Source organism: Anolis carolinensis, chromosome 2 (genome assembly GCF_035594765.1).
Source record: "Anolis carolinensis isolate JA03-04 chromosome 2, rAnoCar3.1.pri, whole genome shotgun sequence".
NCBI classification, from domain to species: Eukaryota; Metazoa; Chordata; class Lepidosauria; order Squamata; family Dactyloidae; genus Anolis; species Anolis carolinensis.
In genome coordinates this window covers 299,702,478-299,729,335 of record NC_085842.1, presented here as the reverse complement: position 1 = coordinate 299,729,335, position 26,858 = coordinate 299,702,478, and the positions used below count along the sequence as shown (strand labels likewise).

Below are 26,858 nucleotides of genomic sequence, written 5' to 3'. Positions count from 1 at the left end.
AAAGATACACAGTAAAGGAAAATAGAAATAGAAATATGGGTTGAGAGATGCAAAGTGCTGTGACACCGCTTCAGTCACAGTACTTTCTTCTTGTATCTTCAACTGCTTATCCTACTTGCTAGTGCAGTGGTTCTCAACCTGTAGGTCCCCAGATATTTTGGCCTACGACTCCCAGAAATTGTAGCCAGTTTACCAGCTGTTAGGATTTCTGGGAGTTGAAGGCCAAAACATCTGGGGACCCTTTGGTTGAGAACCACTGCTCTGTGCATTTTACCTGAGACCTCATCTTATTGGCCGTCGGAATCACCACAGATTATGGCAAATCCGGCAGTGCTCATCAGGGAGCATGGGGAACCCGTCACCCCACGCCCTGCATTGCCCAACTAACCAGAAACCCTATCCCATCTGGTTTCCTCCTATTGATGCCAATGCAACATGGAGGCCTCCTGTATTACCGCAGCAGTGGCATAAACTAGTTCAGCTGTAGTTTAGCCACAGAGCCCCACCGGAAGTAGTTGTAGGTTGTGGTATGGGAGCCGGTGGGCTCTGTGGTAAAACTACAGATGAACCAGCGTACGCCACTGAAAATAGCCCTGTCTGATGAAGTTGCAGGACAGATGGTTACACTTGTACTCTTGGGGATAGATGATTAATGCATCGTTGCAGGTGGAAATGCTCATTTGTTATCCTCTAGCTTAGGTCTTAAAACTCAAAGGCAGCCACCAAATCAGGTAACCATCTGTTGTTTAATGGTGTTTTCAGCTTACTTGAGTTTGATGAGGTTGTTTCTAAGAGATGCTTGCTTTGTCAAGCAAATCAGTTCTATTGCCACATAGCAGCTTTGTCCCTTAGGCAAGACAGATCATCACTCATCCATAGCCCCACATTCAGATACAAATTGATTTAGAAAAGTTGATGCTTGAAGGTTATTGCCTAGATAGGGCTTTCCTTTTCCTCCTTCAATTCCCTTGTTATGGCAGGCTAGCTCCAGCTGTCTGGTGGTTGCGAGCGTGTAGAATTATGATTGCTCCAAAACAGATGCCTCCCTGCTTTGCAGGGAAAGAAAAGTAAATTAAAAGCTGCTTCCAGTGGTATTTTGAGTACAAGCAGGTTGAATGCTTTTATAGTATATATTGGAAGTTTTCAATTTCTCATTAATAAATTTACAGCAGTTGCAAGCAACATACCCTTTTAAGGAAGAAAATGTGAAAACGACTGCACAAGAGACTTTGGCTGACTGCACTGTTGCAGAATGCCTCATTTTTACACAAAATATTAAACTGAAATATAACAGTATCTTGCTGCCTTTTCCAATGTTTTCTTAAATTAAAGAATTAAACAGAGCTATGGGATATCGGAAGTGAAAATTAAGTCTTTCTCTATCCCAATTAGTAATTAATACATTAATTACATTACTTAAGATAAATAAAAACAATGCTATTTCAGTTCAGGGTTTTCAAAATTAAATACATAACAAACAAATTGCAAAAATGAAGGTGGCCTGAAAACAGATGGGAATAAAATGAAGGTCAGTTCAATGTCACACTATAAAGTGCATCCTTCAGTTTTCTCACTTTAAAAAATCACAGTAAGAATCACAAAGTTCACAAAGATTTTCCCACATCCAGCCACTGCATTCATTGTCTACACCTATATTTCAAAGTAAGGAAGATTAAACATAGCTTAACTCAAAAGACTCTTCCAAAAATAAATATAATTTAATTGTACTACATAGATTCATGATGTAACTAACATCTAGAAATTCCTAGTCAGAACACCTCTCTAGGTATCTCTAGAGCTAGTTCTACAGTGTAGAATTAATGCAGTTTGACACCACTTTAATTGTCATGGCTCACTGCTATGGAGTCTTGGGATGTGTTGTTTGATGTGGCACAAACTCTCTCTGGCAGAGAAGGCTAAAGTCCTTGCAAAACTACAACTCCCATAATTCCACATAATTGAGCAATGGCAGTTAAAGTGGTGTCAAACTGCATTCATTCCAATGCAGTTCTTCAGTCAAGTTCTGGAAACATTGGCCAGAGTGGCACTTTCCTACTTTGAAAGGGGTCCTGAGCCTCTAAGCCCTGCAAAAGTGGAGGGTCTATTGAATAATTAATTCCCAAAGTTATCCAGCATGGTGGTTGCTGGCTATACTGTGGGCCGGGCTGTGGCGCAGGCTGTTGCGCAGGGCTGTGGCACAGGCTGTTGTGGCACAGGCTGCAATAAATCACTCTGACCATGAGGTCATGAGTTTGAGGCCAGCCCGTGGCAGGGTGAGCACCCGTCAATTAAAAATAAAAAATAGCCCCTGCTCATTGCTGACCTGGCAACCCGAAAGATAGTTGCATCTATCAAGTAGGAAATAAGGTACCACTTATATATATAAAAAAAGTGGGGAGGCAAGTTTAACTAATTTACGACCTGGAATGAGGAAGTGCCGTCAGAGTGGATGATGAAGCAGCTGCTCCCCCCTGTGGCCAGAATCGAATATCCCCTCAGGAGAAGGTTAAATTGCCTCTGCGTCTGTCTTGGTCTTTGTTTGATGTGTTTATGGGCACTGAATGTTTGCCCTATTTGTGTATAATGTGATCCGCCCTGAATCCCCTTCAGGGTGAGAAGGGCGGAATATAAATACTGTAAATAAATGAATAAATAAATTGTCTGTGGAAATCTGCAAGTTGGAATTATGTTTCCAAGTCAGGGTTGGGGGTGGGTAGGTGGGTGGGTGGAGGGATCCCAGGCTACTTCCAGACAATGTGGTCTTTAAAAAAATTAATAGATCATGCTTTCACCATGATGAAAGCACAAAGCCATGCCATATAATTTGACTGGTTTTATCATGAAACCAATTCAAATAGAATGAAATTAACATTTCCTCTTTGAAATCCCTGAGTGGCTGCAAAAATATCAAAATAACAAAAAACAAAAGGAAATATATTTTCCTATATAGTTTTCCATTCAAAGTTTAACCTCCCCCCCATGCACCTATTAGATTAATTACACTAATAAAGCTTTAACATTGTTAGTAACCAAGCCATTGTGTCACAGACTACAGCAACAGCCTAGGATCGAACAAATGTTTGAATGGGTAACTGTGGTGACCTGGAAACAAAACAAATGTTGATATCCAAAGTTTTATATCGTAACAAATTTGGTCGCTAGCAAGCAAATGAGTGCAGTGATGTGAAACTGACTGGGCACTCCATCACATAGTCTCTTTCTTTTTTTTTTAGGATTCGAAAATAAAACCTCCAAGATAACAGGGCTTCTTTAAAAAGGGGTCAGTATCTTTTAGCTGACAGATTTCTCTTAAGAGTCAAGAGTATGTTTTGCAGACACTGTCCAGTATATATTGTGAAAATGTCTAGGTGATGGAGCATTCTTCTGTGTAGAAATAATCTTTATAGAAATGTATTTCCATTTTCTCGAAATTCACTGTAATAAGCTGCTGACTATAGAAGCCTAAGCTTGAGTCAATGGATTGAATAAGCACATGGATAATTTTAAACTCCTGAATTATTCTTGTAAATCTACTGAGATGGATACAAGTTAAGCATGTGCTTAAGCACTTTACAGATGCTTTAATTCTACCCTACTTTGCAGTTTAAATGTTTGAGACAGAAAGGGAAAAGAAAGAGAGACAAGGGCAAGAACAGGGAGCCTTGGTAGATAAAAACAAAAGGAGGTCTAATTCAGCATCTACTTTCCACTGGCGAAACAGATTCCTATGAAAAGCCCATGAGCACGACTGCAGCACTCTCCCACTGCTGTCCAACGCAATTAGAACCTTGGAGGCATGTGGCTCCTGCAAGTAGCCAATAATAGTAGCCATTGATATCTTTACTTTTCACTATATTTCTCTTATAAAGCCATTTTAGATTAGGAATTCCATCCCACCTTGTGAGAAGCAAATCCCACAATTGTGCACTGTGTGAAGAAGCATGTCAACCTGTCTTGTTGTAAATCTTGGGTTCTCTGGATAACTCTGGTTTCTAATAATATAAGTGGCAAAGAAAACCTCTCTGCTCATTTTCTGCTCTCTTTACATGCAAGTAATAAAAAGGCAGTGTGAGCACTCTGTACTTCAGAGATGCCTGGGGTTGGCAATACTGAGCCACCATGAATATAGCACTGAAATCATGGAGCAGGGAAGTTCTTATGTTATTCTTCTGTTTTGTGATAATTGCTCAAAAATATTACCCTTTGGATTATAACCCCTGTCAGCAAGGCTGGTGGATGTCCTGGCTGTGGGTAATGGATTCTTGAAATTATAGTGTAGAAAAGTAACATTTCCAAGCTCTGACTATAGTATGGGATATATGTGCTCGGAATGAGCCCTCTGCTTCTTACCTCCCTGCATTTATGGGTATCCACGAGCATTAAAACTCATACAGCCCTGACTGATGGGATTTAGTTGTGTTTCTATGGCTGTGATTGCCTCTTTTGTGCTATTTTGAGATTTGCCAAGAAACTGACTTATGCCAGAATAGTCATAATACATAGTATTGACTTCTGCCTTTCTATCTTCTTTCCTACCCAACATAATTCAGCCCAGTGACCAGTTTTCACCAGTTGTTTCACACATAATAGGACTTTTGTTAATAGAACAACAGTGACACCGGTAGATTGTGGCAGAAATGCTGAGCAATAATTTGGATACCTCAGTGGGCAGAAACATAAAATATCTTCAGCTGAGCCACAATGTTCCAATTATAAAATGATCAATAAAATCACTCTGCACAGCAAATAAAGATCATACCTGCTTGTCTCCTTAAAAGGAAACTACACTGGGAATACCAGAAATATAAAGAACAATTCTAGTTAATTTGTTATTAACAGGGTGCTAAACAGAGAAGATAGGCCATGTTCTGGATCCAGATCAGAATAATTGGTAAATAAAACATACCTCTCTAGAGATGCTCTGGAAGGCTGCCTGGAAACTCTAGGAAGTGCAAGGTGTGGTGACTTACATATGTATGGTAGATGTTTGAGTAATTAAACCATAAATAAGACCTATGCAGTGTGTTGACTGTATATAACTTGTCAGGTACATTTCTGTTGGCTATTAATGGCTTTCTTCCCCTCAACTCAAAATAGCATTATCTCATGAGATAAATATATGTACGAGCTGCTCTTTACTGCATTTCCATTGTTATGTAACTCCTTTCCCAATGAGGCCAGACGACTCCAACTTAGTAATACAGTCAGCCCTCCATATTTGCCAAGGTTAGGGGCACAGGGCCCCCATGAAAGTGAAAAACCTGAGAGAACACCTCTCTAGCAATTTCTAGATCTTCTAAGCAGGTTGCACTGCACATAATTGAGGCAGCAATATGCACACACTTCATTCAGAGGTGGAAACTGACATAAATTAGATATAATGTCCAAGTACATGTGCAAATTAGACAAATACATCAAAAAAGTTTGTGAGCTCTTGCAACTTGATATAAATGAAGGATGGAAAGAAACAGCTGGAAACCGGAAGTGGGACTCAGTGACAACACCAGAACTCTTTGCCAAAAAAAAGTTGGACTGTCTCTTCTGTGTTGTCCTCTCTAAAGCAGAACTAGGTAAAGATCATAATATCTGAACAGATCTCTGGTATTTAAGTTGGTCATTGCTGAAGGTTTTTTTAATGGACTGAGTGCTGCTATTTTTGATGTATTTTAATAGATTTAAAATCTTGTTTCCTGCTTTAATCATATTTGTTTTATATGCATTCCATTAATGTTAGCAGAGTTGAGTACTCTCCTTTTGGCACAAATGTCTAATATATATTTAAAAGATATATAAATATAACAGAAAAAATATTATTAGACAGCTATTTAGAACTTTGAAGTCCTTATATTTTATTCATTAGTGAATCTCCATTTAGATTTGTGCATTTACATTAGAGTGAGTTACGTATGTGACTGCTGCTCGAAATAACAATAAAGAGAAGTCAATAGTTCATTCTGTACTGATTTCACAACTTACAGTATTTCTCATAAGAAATTATAACTGAGATTTTCTACATTATATGCAGAATGAGAAGTTACACAGAAAGAAAATTCATAGCAAAATCGAATGCATTTCAGATAGTAGATTTCCTTGTGTTTGACTGCTTGAACTGCTCTGCTGGCTATTATCTATTCCCGGACAGAGATTACTTAGACACAATCGTCTATGGGGTGGTAACTTCCTTATTACTGCAATGTGCTCTACATAGTGATCCTCTTGAAGACAACATGAAAATTGCAGTCAGGACAAAATATGGCAGCTGGATTGCTGACTAGAATATTATACAAAAATTGCATAGCTGTTTCAAAGAGATTGCTTAGCTGTCAATATCTTTCTGAACTGAATTCAAGGTGCCAGTGATGACATTTAAAGCTTTACACAGCTTGGGATCTCAATACTTGTCCAAGGTTTCAGGAGGGGCTCTCCTCTGTGCCCTGTCAACTAGATAATATGTCATAGGAGAACATGGAAAAGGATTTTATCTGGTGTGACACCCCAATTATGGTTTGTTCTTACCAATTGTTTCATTTGAGTACCAAATGAAAATATGATTCTTCTCTAAATGTTTTGGGCCCTAACTGATTTTACACAAAGCCTCATACGTACATGTTTTGAAATAATTTTTAAACTACTCAAACTATTTTAATCTGTATTTTTAATTTGTTGAATGTTTAATGTGTTTTTTGCATTCTAATATGATTTTTAGGCACACAGTTTTAAGTCTGTCAGATTAGCTTTTATTATATGCCACCCTGAGATCTCTGGATAGAGAATGAAATGAAAATATTTTCATAAAATAACACATGAAAATATCACGTCTGATCATTAGTTACACAACAACAGAATTAGCTGTCTCATTCTCTGTACTTGCCATCCTGCCTCCAGAAGTGGAAAGCATTTCAAGATGATCATTCTGCCCTTCTGGCTGCCCAACTCTGTCTAATACTGCTCCCTCTTCTCACTGGGGGGCCATTACATTTATTTTTCCTCATTTGGGGATCTTCTAAGTACCATAGGAAGGTGCCCCAGTGTTAGAAGGAAAAAGTGGCCCAAAAGCAAAATAGATTGTCAAGATATTATACAAATGCTTTTTGAAAAATAGCAGACTTTACAGACGTCTAGCACCAAAACAAAACAACCCCCCTGCAGCGTATCTATCTGAAATTTTGCCAGGTTAACTTTATTTTTTCAATTTCTCTTTTTTATTGAAATATATCATTAAATTTTTACATATCCTTCTTTCACATATATAAGAATTTTTACTGTTTCCATATTATCTAGTTCATTGTGTAAAATATAATGTAATAGATTAACATTTTAAATATGAAATCCCCGTGTTGGAATGTTCTTTTCTTCCAGGAATTTTTAAAAAGTTCCCAGTCTTTCTTGAATATTGAAGGGTCTTTTATCTGAGGATGTCTTGTCAAAATGTCAATTTCTGCTATTTCAGCTACTCTTACTATCCATTCTTCCATTTTTGGTTTCCACATCAGCACATACACAATTCTTGCCGCAGTTGTCATCAGAATGAAAAGTCTGTCATATGTTTTCAAAAGGTATCTATCTGTTATGCTTAGTAAGAATGCCTCTGAGTATTTTTAGTTATAATACTTTTTCTATAGAGTTATGGATTTCAATTAAAATTGCCTTCTTGCAGGACCACCACATATGAAAAAATAATCCTGCTGGTTGTTTACATTTCCAATAGGTTGAACTTTCTAAATAGGATTTTACATTGTCTATAAATTGTATGCAGATGTGTGGGAGAGAAGAAAGCTTTATTTGTATTTTGTTTCCCAGAAATAGGACTAGCAATCCAGATTCCTGAATCTCAATTTCTGTTTGGGGTCTGGGATAAATGGGGTTTGTACCAAGTCAGATCCAGATTGTTGACTCAGGCTATGAAATAAACCACAACCTAACTGCACAGTCATAATGTATATTAATATTTATACATGAGAGAAATAAATCTTATATGCATATAAATGGTTTTAATTGCTTCACTGACTTTGCAGAATCTAATCTTAGTCACATCATTCTTTGGCACTGGCAGTTTTTGCATAACTCATCACAAATGAATTTGCTATGTTGCCTTCAGGAACCACATTTTCTTTATATTTAAAATGACACTAGTGTAGACCTTGATAGAATTGCTAAGCCTGCATTTTATGTCCATCTCTGCAGCTCATGGTCTAAAGAGCAATTCATCATAGTACTGCTTCTGTAGAATTCTCCATTCATTTCAAGGAGACTTACACAGCAATGCTTTTCTAGACTCAGTTCCTATATTTCAGTCTCACATGGTGCATAATAAGCCACAGATGTTTTAAAAGAAACACATTCAAACCTTGATGCATTTCATCATGGACACTTATATCGTTAAAATAAAAAGTGCACATGCACAAACTAAAAAGTCACATACAATGCTAAACGTGGTTGTTATCACAGCAGCTCCCAGGGAAGTGCATACTGTGGGACTCTCTTGATTTGATAAAACACACATTCCCGCCAATATTCTTTATTATGCTTTACAGGCAACAGGCATTTTATTAGAGTTTGGCCCATTGGGTTCCCTCATATCACTGTAATGGAGCTGGAGCCATATCTTTGGTAAAAGATCCACAATGCAACCAGTATACTCAGTTGGATGACATCCACAGATGAGGATGACTATCTGGGCAACTGGTTATGGGAATGTCAGTATCAGAACCCTAGATACAGAGAAATGATGACTCTGAAACACAGTATTCTGGCAATAAGCTGTTCCAGACTCAGTAAATTGGTATAAGATCTCTCCCTGCTGTGGGTAAGTTTCCCATCTTCAGTACTTAATGTGGGTAGGTCACCTTGAGATAAGGCTTCCCTAGTTGGATAGAGGGCCAGTCCCTTAAGGTAAGTAAAGGGACAGGTAGTATTGCAAGTGGCTGGATCCTGGGGGCTGCCCCAGAGAAGTGGGCTGCGAGAGGCCAAGCACCTCTACATTACTTGGTTCAGACCCGACAAGAGCCAGCCAGCTGTTGCCCCAGTATAACTGACCTGCTTTCGAGGGTAACTGGCAACCTTTCACTTCTGGGCTCTGACTGGTCAATGTGTTCTCTGTGATGTCTTTCCTAAGCTCCTGGTCTGCTTTTTGCTTGGTCCTGATTCTGAGGGATCCAACAAATGTCTCTTGACTTTGGCCTGACTACTGCTTTCCATTCCTTTCCAATCACTGCCTGCAGTTTGGGCTGCAGTGAGAAGCCTTTGAGCCTTGAACAAGGCTTCTGCAACTCCTCATCTGTCTTCTCTGTGTTTCCATTTCTATCTTGCTGCCTCTGAGCCCTCCCTCCTTTGCAGTTCCACCTGGTACCAGTGTGCTGCTAGGTAAGTGGCTACCTGATATCCCCCAGTATTTTTTACTTAAAAATGTTCATGAGGTGAAAAATTTACATTTTATCCTCTAATAATCCCTAAAGTTGCAGCAGAAGGCATTGGCATTACATGTATCTCAAATTAGATGTTGGCCTCTAGAGTCAATATACACATTCTCCAAGTAAGTATACTCCAATAACTTAATCTGAATCAAAACTAAAAACATGCCAGAAATAGGACTCCTAAAATTCTCCTATTGTCATTTGCATTTGAATTAGCCCGTCATGTATTTCAAATGGAAATGATGGATCTGGAATGCAATATTGTTTTTTAATGTAAATTTTTTAGAGCAGAGCATGCACTGAGTTTGCCGCAGCCTTTCCTTCTATTTATATTTCTTTTTCCCTTTAATTACCAATCTGCATGCATACATTAATAAAATACTGCAAAAATATCAACCTGAATGTGACTGTGTGCATGATTATATCACAATTCCCTTTGATTAGTATGCAACAATTTAACAACACGGATGCACATTTATTTGCCTCGATAAACATGCGACTTAAACTTAAATGTCTCATATTTGATAAAAACTCATCCCAACTATAAATAATTATTTTGAAGGAAGTGGGCAACATGGTTCCTTTCAAGTAATTGTGATAATGCTTGGAAGACATTCAGCTAATTTTAAAGAGGCATATTATTGACTTAAAACAGAATTATTTTCTGAAAGAAAAGCATGATGTAGGGAGAGATGTTATTTAGGCTTCTAACACATACATTTGTCCATACACACACAGAATCTGTCTTGTTGGGACATCAGCTGTGCAAATCTGTTATAAGAGACAAGAAGAAGCTGAGGAAAAGGTATGTGGCAAGATGGAGGCAAACCTAGGTAAGCATCAGTACAATGTCAATTGGCATTCCTTCAGGAACAGAGAAGTGCCAAAATGCAGAAAAATAGTGTTCATGTGTATACATTCTTGCACCCAAATAAATAGATACTTTGGGTGGGTGTGAGCTCCTGTTGCATTTTAACAGCAAGTTGTAAAACAACTTTATAATGATATGATAGACCAAAGGTTCTCAACCTGTGGGTCCCTAGATGTTTTGATCTTCAACTCTCAGAAATCCTAACAGCTGGTAAACTGGCTGGGATTTCTGGGAGCTGTAGGCCAAAAGATTTGGGGACCCTCAGGTTGAGAACCACTGCGATAGAGAGATGTTACTCCTGCTTGCAATATGCCAACATGGTTATTTCTTCTGTATCATGGTATAGGTTGATCACCCCTTGTCCAAAATGCTTAGGACAGAAGTACTTTTAAATTTGGATTTTTCTCAGATTTCAGAATACCTGTGTTTGCATATAAGCACATAATGAGATATCTTGGAAATGGGACCCAAGTCTAAACATGAAATTCATTTATGTCTTAGATACAACCTGTATACATACCCTAAAGGTAATTTTATACAATACTACTGTATATACCTGGCACTGCCCAGACGTCAGAGAGGTCGTTGTCCCCTGCTTTCCTCCCTTTCTCACATACATTTCACCTTATCTTTTCTTTTCTTTCTTCCCCATCCTTTTTCTTTCTTCTCCCTCCTTCCCCCTCCCTTTTCTCCTTCCTTCCTTCCTCTCCCTTTTCTCCCTTCTCCAGCTGAGAGAGTCTATCTCTCAATATCTTCATAGCAATGTATCTCCCTTTGTGGCTCTTTCCTTCTTTGCCCCCTTACCCTCATACATACATATGCCAACTTTCTTTCCCGGTGACATCGCAAATAATAATAATGATAATAATAATAATAATAATAATAATAATAATAATAATAATAATAATAAGAAGAAGAAGAAGAAGAAGAAGAAGAAGAAGAAGACGACGACGACGACGACGACGACTCTGGCAGAAACCAGTACAGGTGGTCCCGGTGGTGATTGGCACATTGGGTGCCGGCATTTGGAAACAATAGGCATTGACAAAATTACAATCTGCCAACTGCAAAAGGCCACCCTACTGGGATCTACGCACATCATCCAAAAACACATCACACAGTCCTAGACACTTAGGAAGTGTTCGACTTGTGATTTTGTGATACGAAATCCAGCATATCTATCTTGTTTGCTGTGTCATACAATATCATAATAATAATAATAATAATAATAATAATAATAATAATAATAATAATAATAATACAACTTTATTTCTTGCCTGCCTTTCCTCGTGGCTTCAAGGAAGGGCACTTCACCTAGCAATAGCCTTCGTGGGGTAGACAGGTAGGCAGGTAGACTTTGACTTTTATATAGGGATTTTTAATAATTTTGTGCATGAAACAAAGTGTGCGTACACTAAACCATCGGGAAACAAAGATGTCACTTCATCAGCCATTTTTGTAGACAATTTCAGATTTTGGAGTATTTCAGATTTTGAAATTCTAAATAAGGCATGCTCAACCTGTACTGTCAAGTACTAAAAGGCTGTCATTCTGTGACTCTAAAGATGTTTTTGTAGCCATCAAATTGATTCAGGCACCCTATTTACCCCTTTCCTATCATCCCTAAAGGGGTGAATTCTCAACAAATGCCTTGAAGAGCAGGAATTTCACACCCTTCAACATTTCACAGATGAAAATCAGGACACATGTGGTCATGCACTATCAAAGTGTGGTCAAGATAACCAGAGTAATTCATGATACAGAACAAGCTAAGAGAGGCAGTCGCAGTTTGGTTTTGCCTGAATCTATAGAGAAGGGCAAAATCCCACCTTCTCTTTGTATTTGCCCTCTCACTGAGTTAATTGAATGCCAACTACTTTAGTTCTTTGAAATCAGTTGGCAACAACTGAAGTAAGGTAAGGCAGAAAGAAAGAGAAACTGAGGCATTTTAAAAGGAGCTGAAAACGTGGGGTGACTGATGATCAGCTGGGACTATCCATGCCAAATCAGGGCACTTGGAGGGTATGCAATTCAGCTTTTCACTAGGCTGTAGAACTTTCCTCCTTATTCTGCAATACCGGGGTAAAATCCCAAACATTCTACATGCTATGTACATGTTTTAAAGAAGTGAACTCTGGCATATGTGGTGTTTGATATAATCTATACTGCATCCGAAGACAACAGCCTTATATACATATCGCATGAAACAGTGAAATGTCCGCCTGAGGAAGCATTTATTCTCAGAAGCTGCAAAACTTTATGAAGCATTTCAAGGGCTGAAATACACACCTAGTATGTCATATATAGATCTGGAACTATAAATCGGACAGTCCATAGCTTTATTGTCCTCAAGATATATTAGACTAAGCCCCCATCATAATTCATACCATGTTGGCTAGGAATGCTGGAACTGTAATTCAACACATTTGGACAGCATCAGATAGGGGAAGGCCAGATTTCTTTGGTTCTTTTCTCTCTAACCAGCGGTACTATTCCTATCCCAAGAGGTATCTGTTTTGTCTCTTAGGACGTATTTATACTGCAGAATTATCACAGTTTGACACCCCATTCCCAGTCATGGATCAATGCTATGGTATTCTGGGATCTGTAGTTTTGGAGAAATGTGCTCTTCTGTATCAAACAAATCCCAGGATTCTATAGGATGGAGCTATGTGGTGTCAAACTGCAATAATTCTACAATGTGGATGTTTTCTCTCAGGATTTCATACAGGACTGCAACACTTTCTTCAAGCATATCTAACTGTAGAATTAATGTGGTTTGACATCATTGCCATGGATCTATCCTATGGAATCACAACAGCTACAGTTTGGTTGGCAGAGACAATTAACAGTTCCCATTATTCCATGGCACTTAAAATGGTGTACAACTGCATTAATTCTATAGTATAGATGTACCCTTTGATAACCGGTAGCAAAGTGTGTTAAAGCGCTGAGCTGCTGAATTTGCAGACCAAAAGGTCCCAGGTTCAAATCCCAGGAGCGGAGTGAGCGCCTGCTGTTGCTCCAGCTTCTGCCAACCTAACAGTTTGAAAACATGCCAATGTGAGTAGATCAATAGGTACCGCTCAGGCAGGAAAGTAACGGTGCTCCATGCAGTCATGCCGGCCACATGACCTTGGAGGTGTCTACGGACAACGCCAGCTCTTCGGCTTAGAAATGGAGATGAGCACCAACCCCCAGAGTCAGACATGACTGGGCTTAACATCAGGGGAAACCTTTACCTTACCCTTTGATACTTTTTACATATCGGAAAAAAATCTGTTCTGCTAAAATCTATTGTTGTTTTACGACCACTCACTAACTCAAGAAAAAAATAACAGTAGATCACGGATGATATAAACACACTGGTCATGAACAAAAAGCCTTCTTTAAAACATTTAGCATTTCTTCTTCCTCATCAAAAGAGTGAACAGAAAAAGTAAAAAGGAATTTGCTGCACTCTGATATGCTAGGCCATAGAGGTGGATGAATAAAAGGGGCTAGCTGGACATAACCCGAAGCCACAACGTACATACCTACAAAACTCTATTTGTATCTTGTAGGCTTTTCTGTTTTAAAGACATTATCTGAAGGCATGCCCCAGTGTATTCGATGAGAACTCCCTCCCATATAAGTATGTAGAGAGTTCTAAATTAAGGTTAGACCCTTAGCTCTTCCCACTGAGTTTCAAAGGTGACTATGCTGTGACAGCTTTTGCTTTCTTTCCTGCAGCTCTGGACTGAACACAATACAAAATGTGCTCCTTTCATTCTGACTAGCTGATTTGGCAGTGCTTTTGTTCTTTTGGTTCAACACTTGGTTCCCTCAGCAGTTGAGTGGGAAATATGCACTTTGTTTAGTTTCTAGTTATGTGCAGGGAAGACGCTACAAAGCAGAACTCCAACTGCACAGAGATTGCCAAGACATGCCAGTCAGCAATTGGGTGACCTATTTTTTATTAGAATAATTACACTTTTGAAGATATGTCACTATTTGTCAGGAAAGCTGCACTTGTGAGGTGTCGGCAGGAATGTCACTTTTCGTTAACATTTTTGGATGCCTACACTGGGTGTCTACAGTGTTTCTGGACACTGCAAGAATGACATAATCAATCTTACAGAGGGCCCTGGTAACTATTTTTTAAAAACTTAACATAATCTCCATTTTTGTTGCATTATACGATTACTGCTAATACTCTGCTGCTGTTATGTGCCTTCAAGTCAACTCTGACTTACAGCAGTTCTGGGTCCATCTATAATACCATATAATGCAATTTAACTAAACTGAACGGAACTCCATTATATTAGTGTACACTGAACATATAATGCAGGTGGGGCCTCTATTGACTGATTTTCTTGCCAAAGTTTATGCTGAAGAGATTAGGGATCTTATCCCATTTGCCGTCAGAATCGCCATGTATACTGGTGAATCTGGCTGTGCCCAGTGGGGGTGTGTGTGTGTGAGGAACCCATCACCACTTGCTTTGCATCGCCCAGCTTCCTCCTTACTTCATTCCATGGGAGGGAAGTCCACCACCTAGCTTCCCCTCTTTGATCTCTATGCAACATAGAAAGTCTATTGTGTTGTTGCTGTGGTGGCATACATTGGTTCCCCTTCCTTTTTAAAACAGAACCCCATCAAAAGTAGCTGTGTGTCATCAGATGGGAGCGGGCAGGTTCTGTGACAAAAGCGAAGGGGAACTGGCATATGCTGCCGGATTCAGCCTCATCGGATGAGGTTATGTCCGCTGCTTTCCTCCCAGATAAAAGTGTAACTTAATTAAGATAACACAGTGGGTTTCACAGCCATTTGATTTAAATCCTGGTCTCCAGAGTTGTAGTCCAATGCTCAAACCAATGCATCACACTGGCTCCTACAAGTATTGCCCCAATTAACAAATAATGCATTTTTAAAAAAACAAAAAAAAAACATGGAGTTTAATGCCAACAGAAATGAAATGTCTTGAAAGCAATGTTTAATCTGGCCTAGAGTTTGATGGGTCCACACATTTTCTTAAAAATAAACTTTAAAATTATATCTATATCTATATACACATACACACACACACACACACATATATATACATACATATAGTAAAGGTAAAGTTAAAGGTTTCCCCTGACGTTAAGTCCAGTCGTGACCGACTCTGGGGGTTGGTGCTCATCTCCATTTCTAAGCTGAAGAGCCGCCGTTGTCCGTAGACCCCTCCAAGGTCATGTGGCCGGCATGACTGCATGGATCGCCGTTACCTTCCTGATGGAGCAGTACCTATTGATCTACTCACATTGGCATGTTTTCAAACTGCTAGGTTGGCAGGAGCTGGAGCTAACAGCGGGCGCTCACTCAGCTCCCGGGATTTGAACCTGCGACCTTTTGGCCTACAAGTTCAGCAGCTCAGCGCTTTAACACGCTTCGCCACCGGGGAAACTCCACTCCTGGGGTTTGAACCTGGGACCTTTCAGTCTCCAGCTCAGTGCTTTAATGCACTTCGCCACCAGGGCTCCTTACACACACACACACACACTCACACACATATATATTTCAAGATGGGCCCCTAGTTTCTGGATAAGCAGAAAACAAGCTTGCTTCGTTCTAAATAGGACATTCTTTCAAATATTTAAACATGGCTATCATGCCATCTTATAAACTACTCTTTTCCAAGTTAAACATATCCAGCTCCCTTTGTCAATTAGGTGAATTTAAATGTATAATTAATCCAGTTTGACACTATAGGGCACCGTTTCCAAATCTTGAATAGTTATGGCATTGACAGCATTTGACAGACAAGTCAAGAACTTGTGATTCATGTTTTGGAGCAATGTATGGGTTGGTTTGGGACTGCATAGTCTAGTGCAATTAAGTATGGATAAGCATGTGTGTTTCAAAGATTTTACTTTTCCCAAAAAAAGGCAAAACAAATGACACATTCAAGATGTTCTATTCACCTATAGAAAGCTTGTCTCTGGACTGGTTGTCATTTAGCAATGCTTAACCTCTATCAAAGCCATTTTAAAGAGGATTGACTGTGCTATAATATGAATCAACTCACATTTAGTTTGTGAACCCAAGCATAACTGATTATTAAACATTCAACTTTGGAGAGCAGCCAATCTTTGGATTTTAAAGGATTTTTCTCTAGAGACATGTATTTCATTATTTAGTGAAATTAAAATAAACCTTTAGAAAATAAGATGTCAGAAGCATATAAAAGCAAATATTTCAGATATATTTTAGAAACTGAGCGTGCCCAATTCCCTTCCAGCTCCTACTCCTTTTTGGCAGCCATGTTTTCACACTAAAGCTGTATAAGAAGCCCATGATACTGTTACATAGGAAGCTCATAAAGAATAATACAGACAGTACATTCATGATAAGTATGTTGACAATTGCTCTAGGCAAGAATACAATTAGCAAATTCCTTGACGTATATCTATAGTTGGACAGCAACTTCTATTGCTTGCTCCATATCCTTTTCTTGCCTTATAGGCTTTTAGTCCATTCTTCAATTCTGTGTCTCCACTGTCCACTGTTTTTTCAAGTGTTCATCCAACCAATTTCTCTCTCATTCCCAATTATCCTTCTGTGAGCACCCATTCATACATTTAACCATTCATTTAACAAACCCTGCTTGAATTTTCCATGTGTACACCATATATCTGGAGAAGGTATATTGTCTCCCCCCCCAAATAATTTAAAGGAAATATTTTGCATGTGTGTGTGAAGTGGCTAAAGATGATATCTTTTTTGGGCAGGGGGGGGGGGGAGAGAAGAAAATTAAAAAATTTAAATTTAAAACATGATAGAGGTTTACCATTAAAAGCTGAGTTAGTTGTTGTAGAAATGTCTTCCCATCTTGTCACCCCTAGTAATTATAGTGGCCTATTAAAACAGCCAGAAGGAGCAGCTGAGATGCCATGTATTCTAGTAGTATGTCCTCAGAATCCTGTGATGTCATGCCATGGTGTACATAAAGATGCAAAACACTGCATATGGCTGGCTATTGCTTACAACAATCCATTGCTTCATTCCAGCAAGAAAGAAAACAAAGAAACAAAAGAAATGCATTTAGAAGACATGCATCTGGAAAGAATTTGATTGGATTTAGCCAGATGGGATTGAAAACTTATGAAGAATCTTGCTCAAGTATAGACAGACATCTTTATGAACAAATGCAAGAAGTACAAAAGAATCATTTCTGAAGAAAATGAAAATGAAACTCTATGCTGATTAGGATTACAGGTGCAATAAAACTCTTTTTGCTTTTTAGGCTGCCTTCTGCAATACTTACAAGTTCATATACACTTTATTTGCTCAACTATACATTTATCATACTTTGTCTATCTAATACTAACAAATGAGAAAGAGAACTCCAACAAACACAATTTTTCGCTACCACTCTCATCCCACCGCACCCCAAGATGAAATCTAAACATTTTCCAACATATATAACTTGGAAAGATGACAGAGGGACAAATCCGAGGATGATCTTAAATGAAATATATCCATATTTACTCGTCTAAAGCGCCACCGAATCTAATATTCACCTCAATTTTCAAAATCCTGAAACCAAAAAAGGGTGCACTCTTTGTAATATGACCATTACAGTATTCCTCTATTCCTTCTTCAAAAACAAGAGTGTTACACCAAAGCTTCTATCAATGGAAAAGAAAACCTTGGGGTGCATCTATGCTTTAGAATGAATCCACTTTGACCACCTTGGTTCAATGCTGTGGAGTCAAGGGGGACTGTAGTTTTACAAGGTCTTAGGTCTTCTCTACCAAAAAATGCTGGTGCTTCACTAAACTACAAAACCCAGGATTGCATAGCATTGATCCCTGATCATTAAATTAGAGATGATATCCCTCGAATGGGAGCTCCTGAAGCAGCTTCCCTTATTGTTTTGGCTGTGTATTAAAATTACTGTATTATGTGAATCTAATGCACACTCTAATCTTGGCAAGTTGGCTTAGCCAAAAATGGTGAACATTAAGAGTCAAGTAAATACAGCATTTAACTCCCAACACTGTTTTTCTTTCATGTTGTTCTCCAGTGGCCTTTGATAGCATACCTTGCACTTTCCAGTCAGTAGCGAAAGCAAATCCCAAAGTATTTATAAGAATCAACTTGTTCTAATCTGTGTCTATCCAGTCCAGGAATACTTAACCTTCCTTTCTGAAAATGCCATGACCTTTGCCTCCACACTGTTGATAATTAAAAGTTCATTCCTGTAATAATCCAAAAACCCTTAATCTATCACCTGTGTCTAAACCATGAATTTGAAATTAGACCAGGCTGGTAGCATGCAATTTAGCAAAATGATGATAAGATTTTAAAGCCATATATAAATGAGTAAGAGCCAGGTATACATTAACAAATTTCAAACCTCTTATTTCTTTATTGATTACAACATAAACATGTACAAAGTACCATTTCCACTACTAACAGTTAAGCATGCATACTGTACAACAATATTTAAAAAATAAGAATATTGTAGAGAATGAATACATCCTTGCCTGACTTCACATGCTGCCACATAGCTCCTCCTTGTCTCTATCTTAATTACATAGCCAATTTTTTTCTTCTCAGATAAGTAGTTAACGCTAATAAAATTTTATCTTTACTTACAACAATCTTTGAATGATGATTCCATATTTCAGTTTTGAAATAGGCTAATAATTAGAATGCATTTGAGTTCACATGCTTCGCAGATGAGCTTGGATCAAAACCAAAAATAACTTATTCATAGTTCCCCAGGGTAATTTGTTCTATAATGACTCATGGGAAATAAGAACAAAGCCTGTTTTCAATCAATAATCACTGCAAACAGCATTGACGCTCTTTGGTGTGTGTGTGTGTGTGTGTATGTATACACACGCGCACGCACACACACACACACATATGGAACAAAATTAATCAATAGATCTGAAAAGGAGCACCCAGTTTAAATTTGATTTGCATTTCTCCTTGATTCTATGATAATTTTATAGGTAATCTAAGTTTGTAACTTACTTCACAAAAGTCTGACATAAACCTACCTATAATGTATGAGCAATTATGATTTGGAACTCTTCTTGTCAACTGATACCCTAAGAACATTTGACATCATTATGAAGGGACCATAAGCTAGAAAGTAGTAAACTATTGCCTATGTAGTTTAGCCTCTCCCTATGCCCCTCCCTTCCTGTGAGCTGGTGTCTTTCTTCAGGAAGCTCCAGAGAGAGAAGAAGGCTCAGAGTAAACAAGTTAGGTCATTGGTATCACTTGTGCCAAGTAGGTGTGGAAGGTGAGGAAGACCCTCAGCCATTGGTCAATTTCAGATAGGCCGAGATATAAAGTTCTTGGTTTGCTATGCACATGTTGCGATGGCCATTTTCATGATACAGTCCTCTGTTCACCTTCTCATAGCTATTTGAAAATAAACGTTGCTTTTTGCATCTCTCACGAGACTGAGTTTCTCTGCCTGATTTCCCTCCTGAGCCAGGACCCTTTGAAGGTAATTGTCTTACAATTAGTGGAATTTTACTGGATGTATTAATAGATGGAAAACTAGAAAAATGACCAACCCCCCATGCTACTTCACTCCATTCCATCCTTCCTTCAACTTCAAGCTTTTTCACTCACCCTGCTTCCATGCATAGACTAACAAGTATTCTTTAGGAGGACAAATCTTTTAAATCTAGAAACTGTAATGCAAAATGGCAAATTTGCCTTTCTATCTATTCTTACTTAACTTTTCACTTCATTGCTTCTCTAACACACAAAGCTATGTTTTGTGAGTTGAAGCTCTTGACGCCATGTGGGGTTTTTTTGTTGTTTAATTTTGGATAGTCCATGCATTTCCCACCCCACAACAGTTCTAGAACATAAAAATAGCTCCTGATCTGCTGCAGATCCCTCTTGTACACTGAGGGTGGATCTGCATGGATTATATAATGCATTTTGAAGCTGGCTGGAGGTTGTAGTGTCCACAAAACATGTACACACACAATGTGTGCTGTGGTGTGTATCAAGCCAGAAACAGTGCATTATGAAAACTCACGGAAAGTCCAGTACATGCTGCTTGGAATTGGATGGGCTATTCATATACTCTTATGTTTTTGGCAGAGTCATTTTCACAAACATTCCTTGGTGCATGGTGCTCTATTTTGCAAGGTTTGTGCTTTTAAAAATGGAAATAAATATTGAAGGGAGGATATAGGAGCTGCAACAGGACAATCTAGGGTCTAGCCTCCAGCTGCTCAAGCCACTGGTTTCTTGTCTCTGGCTGGCCCAATGGCTGTATTGGAGGTGGCTGTTCTTTTGTTTTTCCCTGCTGAAAGACATCTGTCTTCTGAAAAAACTCAAGCTAAGAAGACCAGCTATAGCCCTGACCTGGTTAATACACTGGGAAAAAAGCTAGAACTCTTAGGCGGCTGTCAGCACACACACGGGTGCACTCCTAAAATAATCATTCTCTACTGAAACACTGCAATACACATTTTAAAGTTAGTCATTTTGGTGTCACTCCCTGTGATTATGTTACCCAGTGCAGCCTCTCACCCCAGTCCCCAATGACTGCATTTTTTGTATTCCTTAACACTGAGTGGCATACACAGTTCTGTCTAACCTTATCCCCAGAAACTGCCGTCTTATTCACCATGAAGGGTAATGAGACTTCCCAAGACATCTGAGTCTCTTTTCTCTCCCTCTGCCAGTCTCCTCCCTAAAATCGCTCATACACTCCGAAACACTCTCCACAGAGACAGTACAAGTCAATCGTATCTTGAATTCTCTTCTTGTTTGGCTCAGAGGTTTGCTTCGATGTATAATAATATGCATATAAACACAAAGAGTTTAAACAATGATTTTATGGCACTTTAAGGCTCTAGTTTTATTGGAAAACAGAGACCTTTTTCATTTTACTGCAGCTACTTGGAAAATGTGCTAAGCTAACCCTACTGTAATTGCTTCCACTCCTGTTCATTATGTCATGGGACCTTAAATATCTGCCCTAGTGCCCTGCAGTGATGGCATGACTGAAAGAAAGGTGTTGGTTATTGTGCAGACTACTTTCCTTCACCCAGCAAGAGCATTGCAGCCATTAAAAAATAAGGTTTTAGAGAGAGATTGGCAGGGCATTGCTGAAAGTGACTTTTGCCTCTGTCTTTCATTGCATGGTCTTAACATGTGCCGAACCTCAAGCAAAAAGTATGCTCTTTCTTTTAGAACAGTAGTGTGAAAAGATAGGAATTAAGACATCTAGCAACCACTACAGCCCTAATAGCTTCAGAAGTTTCAAGCAAAAACGAAAAATGAGATTTGAACTTAGACTGGTGGGGAATGAAAGGGAGGAGGAGAATGAAATGTGCCTGTAAGGATTAGAGTGTGCGTATTATCATATCTGACCTGCTAAGAAATCTTCATCATACCAACACTCTTCTTTGTACTGTGCTGGTTATGCATTCCTTACATCTCTTTCCAAAATGTAGTTACTTGTGAAATCTCTGGTTTAGTTTAATATTATTAAAATCAGTCTCAAATATATTCATAAAATCATAGAATCATAGAATAGTAGAGTTGGAAGAGACCTCATGAGCCATCCAGTCCAACCCCCTGCCAAGAAGCAGGAAATCGCATTCAAAGCATCTTTGGGTTAATAGAGATATACAGAAAGGAATGAAAGAAAAAGAAATGAAATGTTGCAAAATATCTACTTAAAATGAAGTACAGTAAATGGTTATTTTGTAAAAAAAAAACAAAAACTAAAAACAAACCAGGAATACTTGTGGCTCATGCCAATGACTGCCTAACACAGCATCTGGTTTGCTAATGTAATCAGTCAAATCTCTGGGAACTTCAAGACATGAATACAACAGGATGCTAATCCTTGCATTCTCCAGAAGTTAGTATATAGAAGCATACTGTCTCCAATACTGGAGGCAATATATCACCATTAATACTGCTAGCATTTGGTAGCCTTATCCACCAGGAATGCATCTGAGCCATTGTTAGAGATGTCCATATTTCAAATCTTGTAAAAGCACCTTCAGTTCTGTGCACTATAATGAGATGCACAACTGTGATGCATAACAGAGATCTATTTTTCTGATGCACAAATTACCACCCTACAGAAAAGGCCAGTGGTCTTTTTTTTGCTCAAGAAAAATTGGTGTTTTGATATTAAGCAATACAATGAGAGCTGCAACTTATTTGAAAAGTGACACTCTTTGAAGCCTCTATGGCCTCTTCTACACTGCCATATAAAATCCAGATTATCTGCTTTTTACAGGATTATATGGAATTGTAGACTCATATAATCCAATTCAAAGCAGATAATGTGGATTATCTCCTTTGATAATCTGGATTATATGGCAATGTAGAAGGGGTCTAAGAAGGACAAATATGAGCAGTCCCCAAGTAATGAACAATATAGGTTCTGTAGGTTTGTTCTTACATCGAATCTGTATGTAAGTCATAACAAGTACATTTTTAAGTGTAACTTTAGCCAAAAATATATCTTTCTTAGGTTTGGATAGAATGAAGAAGGGATAATACCCTTGTGGTATTTGTTTTGCTGTGAGTGCTCCTGTTCAAAAGATTTCACCTCACTTTATGTCCCTGTGATCTTTGGATTTTGAAAAAATTGAGTTGTTGTGGAAACAAGAATTGGTGATAAAGCTTTTGTGGAGTCACCTTTTTCTCCATGATAACTCTTACAAGAATGAATTTCCTTTCTGAAGGGTAGATTTCCCTCACTTCCTGCTGTCTCATCCCCACTTTTAACCATGAGTCATTTGTAGGTCTGGTGTTTGTAACTCAGGGATTATCTGTATTCTTTTGGGAAGCAGCAAAAAAGTGGCCACATAAAAAACAGGGTTGAAAAGCAACACAAAGGCCATCTAGGTCAGTTCTGTGCCATGCAGATATACAGGCAGCCCCTGTGTTATGAACAGCTGACTTACAAACAACTCATAGATACAAATGTGTAGAGGTGGCCATCCTCGTCTCCAGCTGTGGCTCAGGAGCCTTGGTTTCTGCACAGCTTCCCTTGCTCTTCACCAGACCCTTGGCTGTGGAAGAAGGGAGGGAGCTTGCTGACAGGCTTTCTCCCATTCCTCCCCAGCAAATACTGGGGCAAGTTTTGTTTTTAAAATGTAACCATTCCAACATACAAAGAAATTCAACTTAAGAACAAACCTACAAGATCTATCTTGGTTGTAAGTTGGAGACTGCCTCTATGCAACTGTAACAATCCTTAAAATTGCCATCAACCTCTTCTTAAAGACCTCCAAAGAAGGAGAATCTACCACACTCCAGCAAAAGTTATGTATTAATGACTTAGATGAGGGCTAGAAGGCCTGATCATCAAGTTTGCAGATGACACCAAATTGGGAGGGATAGCTAATACTCCAGAAGACAGGAGCAGAATTCAAAATGTTCTTAACAGATTAGAGAGATGGGCCAAATCTAACAAAATGCATTTCAACGGGGACAAATGCAAGATACTCCACTTAGGCAGAAAAATGAAGTGTAAAGATACAGAATGGGGGATGCCTGGTTCGACAGCAGTACGTGTGAAAAAGATCTTAGAGTCCTTGTGGACAACAAGTTAAACATGAGTCAACAATGTCATGCAACAGCTAAAAAACTTGGCCTGTATCAATCAGAGTATAGTGTCTAGAGCCAGGGAAGTCATGCTACCCCTCTATTCTGCCTTGGTCAGACCACACCTGGAATATTGTATCCAATTCTGGCCACCACAATTGAAGGGAGATGTTGACAAGCTGGAAAGTGTCCAGAGGAGGGCAACTAAAGTGATCAAGCTTGTTTTCTGCTGCCCTGTAGATTAGAATGCGGAACAAAGGCTTCAAATTACAGGAAAGGAAATTCCTCCTGAACATTAGGAAGAACATCCTAACTGTGAGAGCTGTTCAGCAGTGGAACTTTCTGTCCTGGAGTGTGGCGGGGGCTCTTTCCTTGGAGGCTTTTAAACAGAGGCTGGATGGCCATCTGTCAGGGGTGCTTTGAATGCAATTTTCCTGCTTCTTGGCAAGGAGTTGGACTGGATGACCTACAAGGTCTCTTCCAACTTTATGATTCTATGAAACCTGTTCCACTGTTGAACCGTTCTTACCATTAAGACGTTCTTGCTAATATTTCAGGGGACATTTTTGGTCCCAAATTCTAATCTCTGGAGCAGCAGGAGGAAAGCTCACTTCATCTTCTACATGACAACCCTTCAGATATTTAAATATCACTATCACTTTGCTCACTCTTCTCCAGTTGAAGATCAAAATACTTTCTTTTTTTGTCTTAATCTCCCATTTTACACCTTAATTAAACAATCCATTATTGAAAAAACCTTCTTCCAGTCCACCTATGTTTTGCCTAAATAAATCTGACCTCAAGCTCTGTAAAGTGTATATGCACTACATGGCTAAAAAAGAGTTAACTTCCATCCAGAACTGGGCTCATATGATAAAGAACTCAGACATCATCCCTTCCAATATTGAGAGTCTTGAAAGTCAAAAAGGTTTAACTTTGTAGTATGAAGGAAAGGAAACAGAAGGAAAAAGCGGGAAGCAAAAGAAAGTGAGAGATGCAGGATGAAGTGGCAAAGTCAGAGAGGGATCAAGGAAGGGGAAAAGAAGAATGGCTGAACTGGCTGCAAACAGAGAGTAAAGGGAAATGGAGCAGTAGAGTAAGCAGAGAGGGAAGAGAACTAGGGGAACAGAAACCAGATGGATGGGGGTGGAAGGAGGAATCAAAACATAGTGAAATAGTTCCAAGTCTAGCTGATTCCTCTGTGTTCCTTCTAGTTCAGAGGAAGCAGAGGGGAATCTTAAACATTTGTGGTCATGTAAGGCCAAGGTCTCCCTGGAATCTTTCTTACAGATCCCAGTGGATGTTTTGGCTCTCAGCTCCAAGACATCCTTCAAAATCAATTTAGTGACCCACTGTTTACTATTACAATACTCTCATAAGACATTCTTTTCTTTACAATTTTGGACTAACAGGAGGAGTCAAAACATTTTTTTAAGAAAGAACGTTTGAAAGAAACACAATGAAAAATGAACAATACTTACAACCATACCATTTAGGGACACCCAGCAATCTTGTGGAAAATCCTGCAGCAATGGTACTAAGAATTGAAGGCAACCATCCCAATGGCAAAGAAGCAGCATCATTCCAATCAAGTTGAAGATTCTTACCACAGCACTTGCTAAGTCATATGTCATGTGGAAAATCTAAAGGAGAAATAAAAAATAATAGACACTAATCAATATCAAGAACATGCAATTGAGCTCTCTTTTGATGAGATGAATTGGAGAAATCATTTGGAATCCTGAAGGTCAATGTTGTTCAAGCTTGAGAATCAAGAGGTTCCTTAAAAGCTAATCAGGTGAAGCAAATCAATGATAATGTCAGTGAAGGGCAAGTTTCTTAAAAGACTGGGGAGTGCTGAGCAAATTATTTACTTTCACTGGAAAACATTTATCTTTCAGGACATTCTGGAAAATGTTTGGCTATTGCAGTAGAGAAACCAATGAGGAAAGAAAGGTTCTCTCTATGTTCTAAAGCATGGTTTAACTAGTCCATAAAAATAAGAATAATGACACTTCACTGTTGTTTTGCTTGCCTACACTCTCCCTTTATGATAAGGGGGGGAAATGTATATGAGTCAATAAATCAAAGCCCCTTTCCTTCAGGAAGGTGCTTGCCCAAAGGAAGATTGTTGGTGCTGAATCCAATGAAACAGAAAATAAACCTTTAAGATAGTAGATTAATAATTATATCATGTTGAAACAGAAATGTTGTAGCAACTTTTCATTGGCAATCACAAAATATTTCACAAGCTTTATTCTATCTTGTGAATTGGCTATTAGTGTCAGTGCATTTTATATCATATTTCTGTGAATACTGCTATCAGACCACAGGTTGCCTGTCAGAACCCTGCTACTAGAGCCTGGATATGGCTCTGAGTTTCAGGGTCACTGACATTGATAAGACACCTGCGTCCCAGGACTCGGAGGAGAAACGGCTGATGGACTTGGCGGGGAATTTGCGCGGGGTTTTACTGAGCGGGAAGAGACTGTTCAAATGAGGGGGAGGGTATATAAAGGAGGGTTGGCCGGAGCCTCCCATTCTTGGCTTTTCTGATGTTCATGTTTCCTACAGTAAAAGTTCCTGGTGATACCACAGAGAGTCTCGTGTGTTCATTCAGGAGCGGCTGTGGTGAGCTGACACTAAGCCAAGAATACGGACACCATCCCGCTGTAGCGGTGAGGTGTAACATGCAAGTGGAGGATGAAGAGCTCTTGGGCGCCGGAGGAGGAAGGTCGGAAAGGGCCACTCCCGAGACGGACGCTGAGTTCCACCAGCTGGCGGCCCTGGCGTCATCCACCGCTTATGCCCAGCCAAATGGGGTAACCCAGAGGCGCGGAGTGGTGCGGGGAGATAGCACCGGAGGAGAGGAAGGTTCACCTTCCCCAGGCCCGCAAAAGATGGTGTTTCTGGAGGAGAGGATGTCGGCGATGGAGACCACCCTGGCAGTGATGTCGAGGGCGATGGAGCGCCTGGCGGTTTTGGCGGAG

At 39.2% G+C, this 26,858-nt stretch overlaps 1 protein-coding gene across 2 annotated transcripts in view; it reads right to left on the bottom strand.

Annotated features, from left to right (window-relative positions):
* hcn1 (hyperpolarization activated cyclic nucleotide gated potassium channel 1) overlaps nucleotides 1-26,858 on the bottom strand; it is a 239,717-nt gene that overhangs the window by 91,201 nt on the left and 121,658 nt on the right. For both annotated transcript variants that reach the window (XR_001729856.2, XM_003216221.4), the window contains exon 3: nucleotides 25,350-25,511. Coding sequence is in view for 1 of the 2 variants with exons in the window: in XM_003216221.4 (XP_003216269.1) it covers nucleotides 25,350-25,511 (162 nt within the window). In the remaining variant the exon portion in view is untranslated. The remainder of the gene's footprint in view (nucleotides 1-25,349; nucleotides 25,512-26,858) is intronic.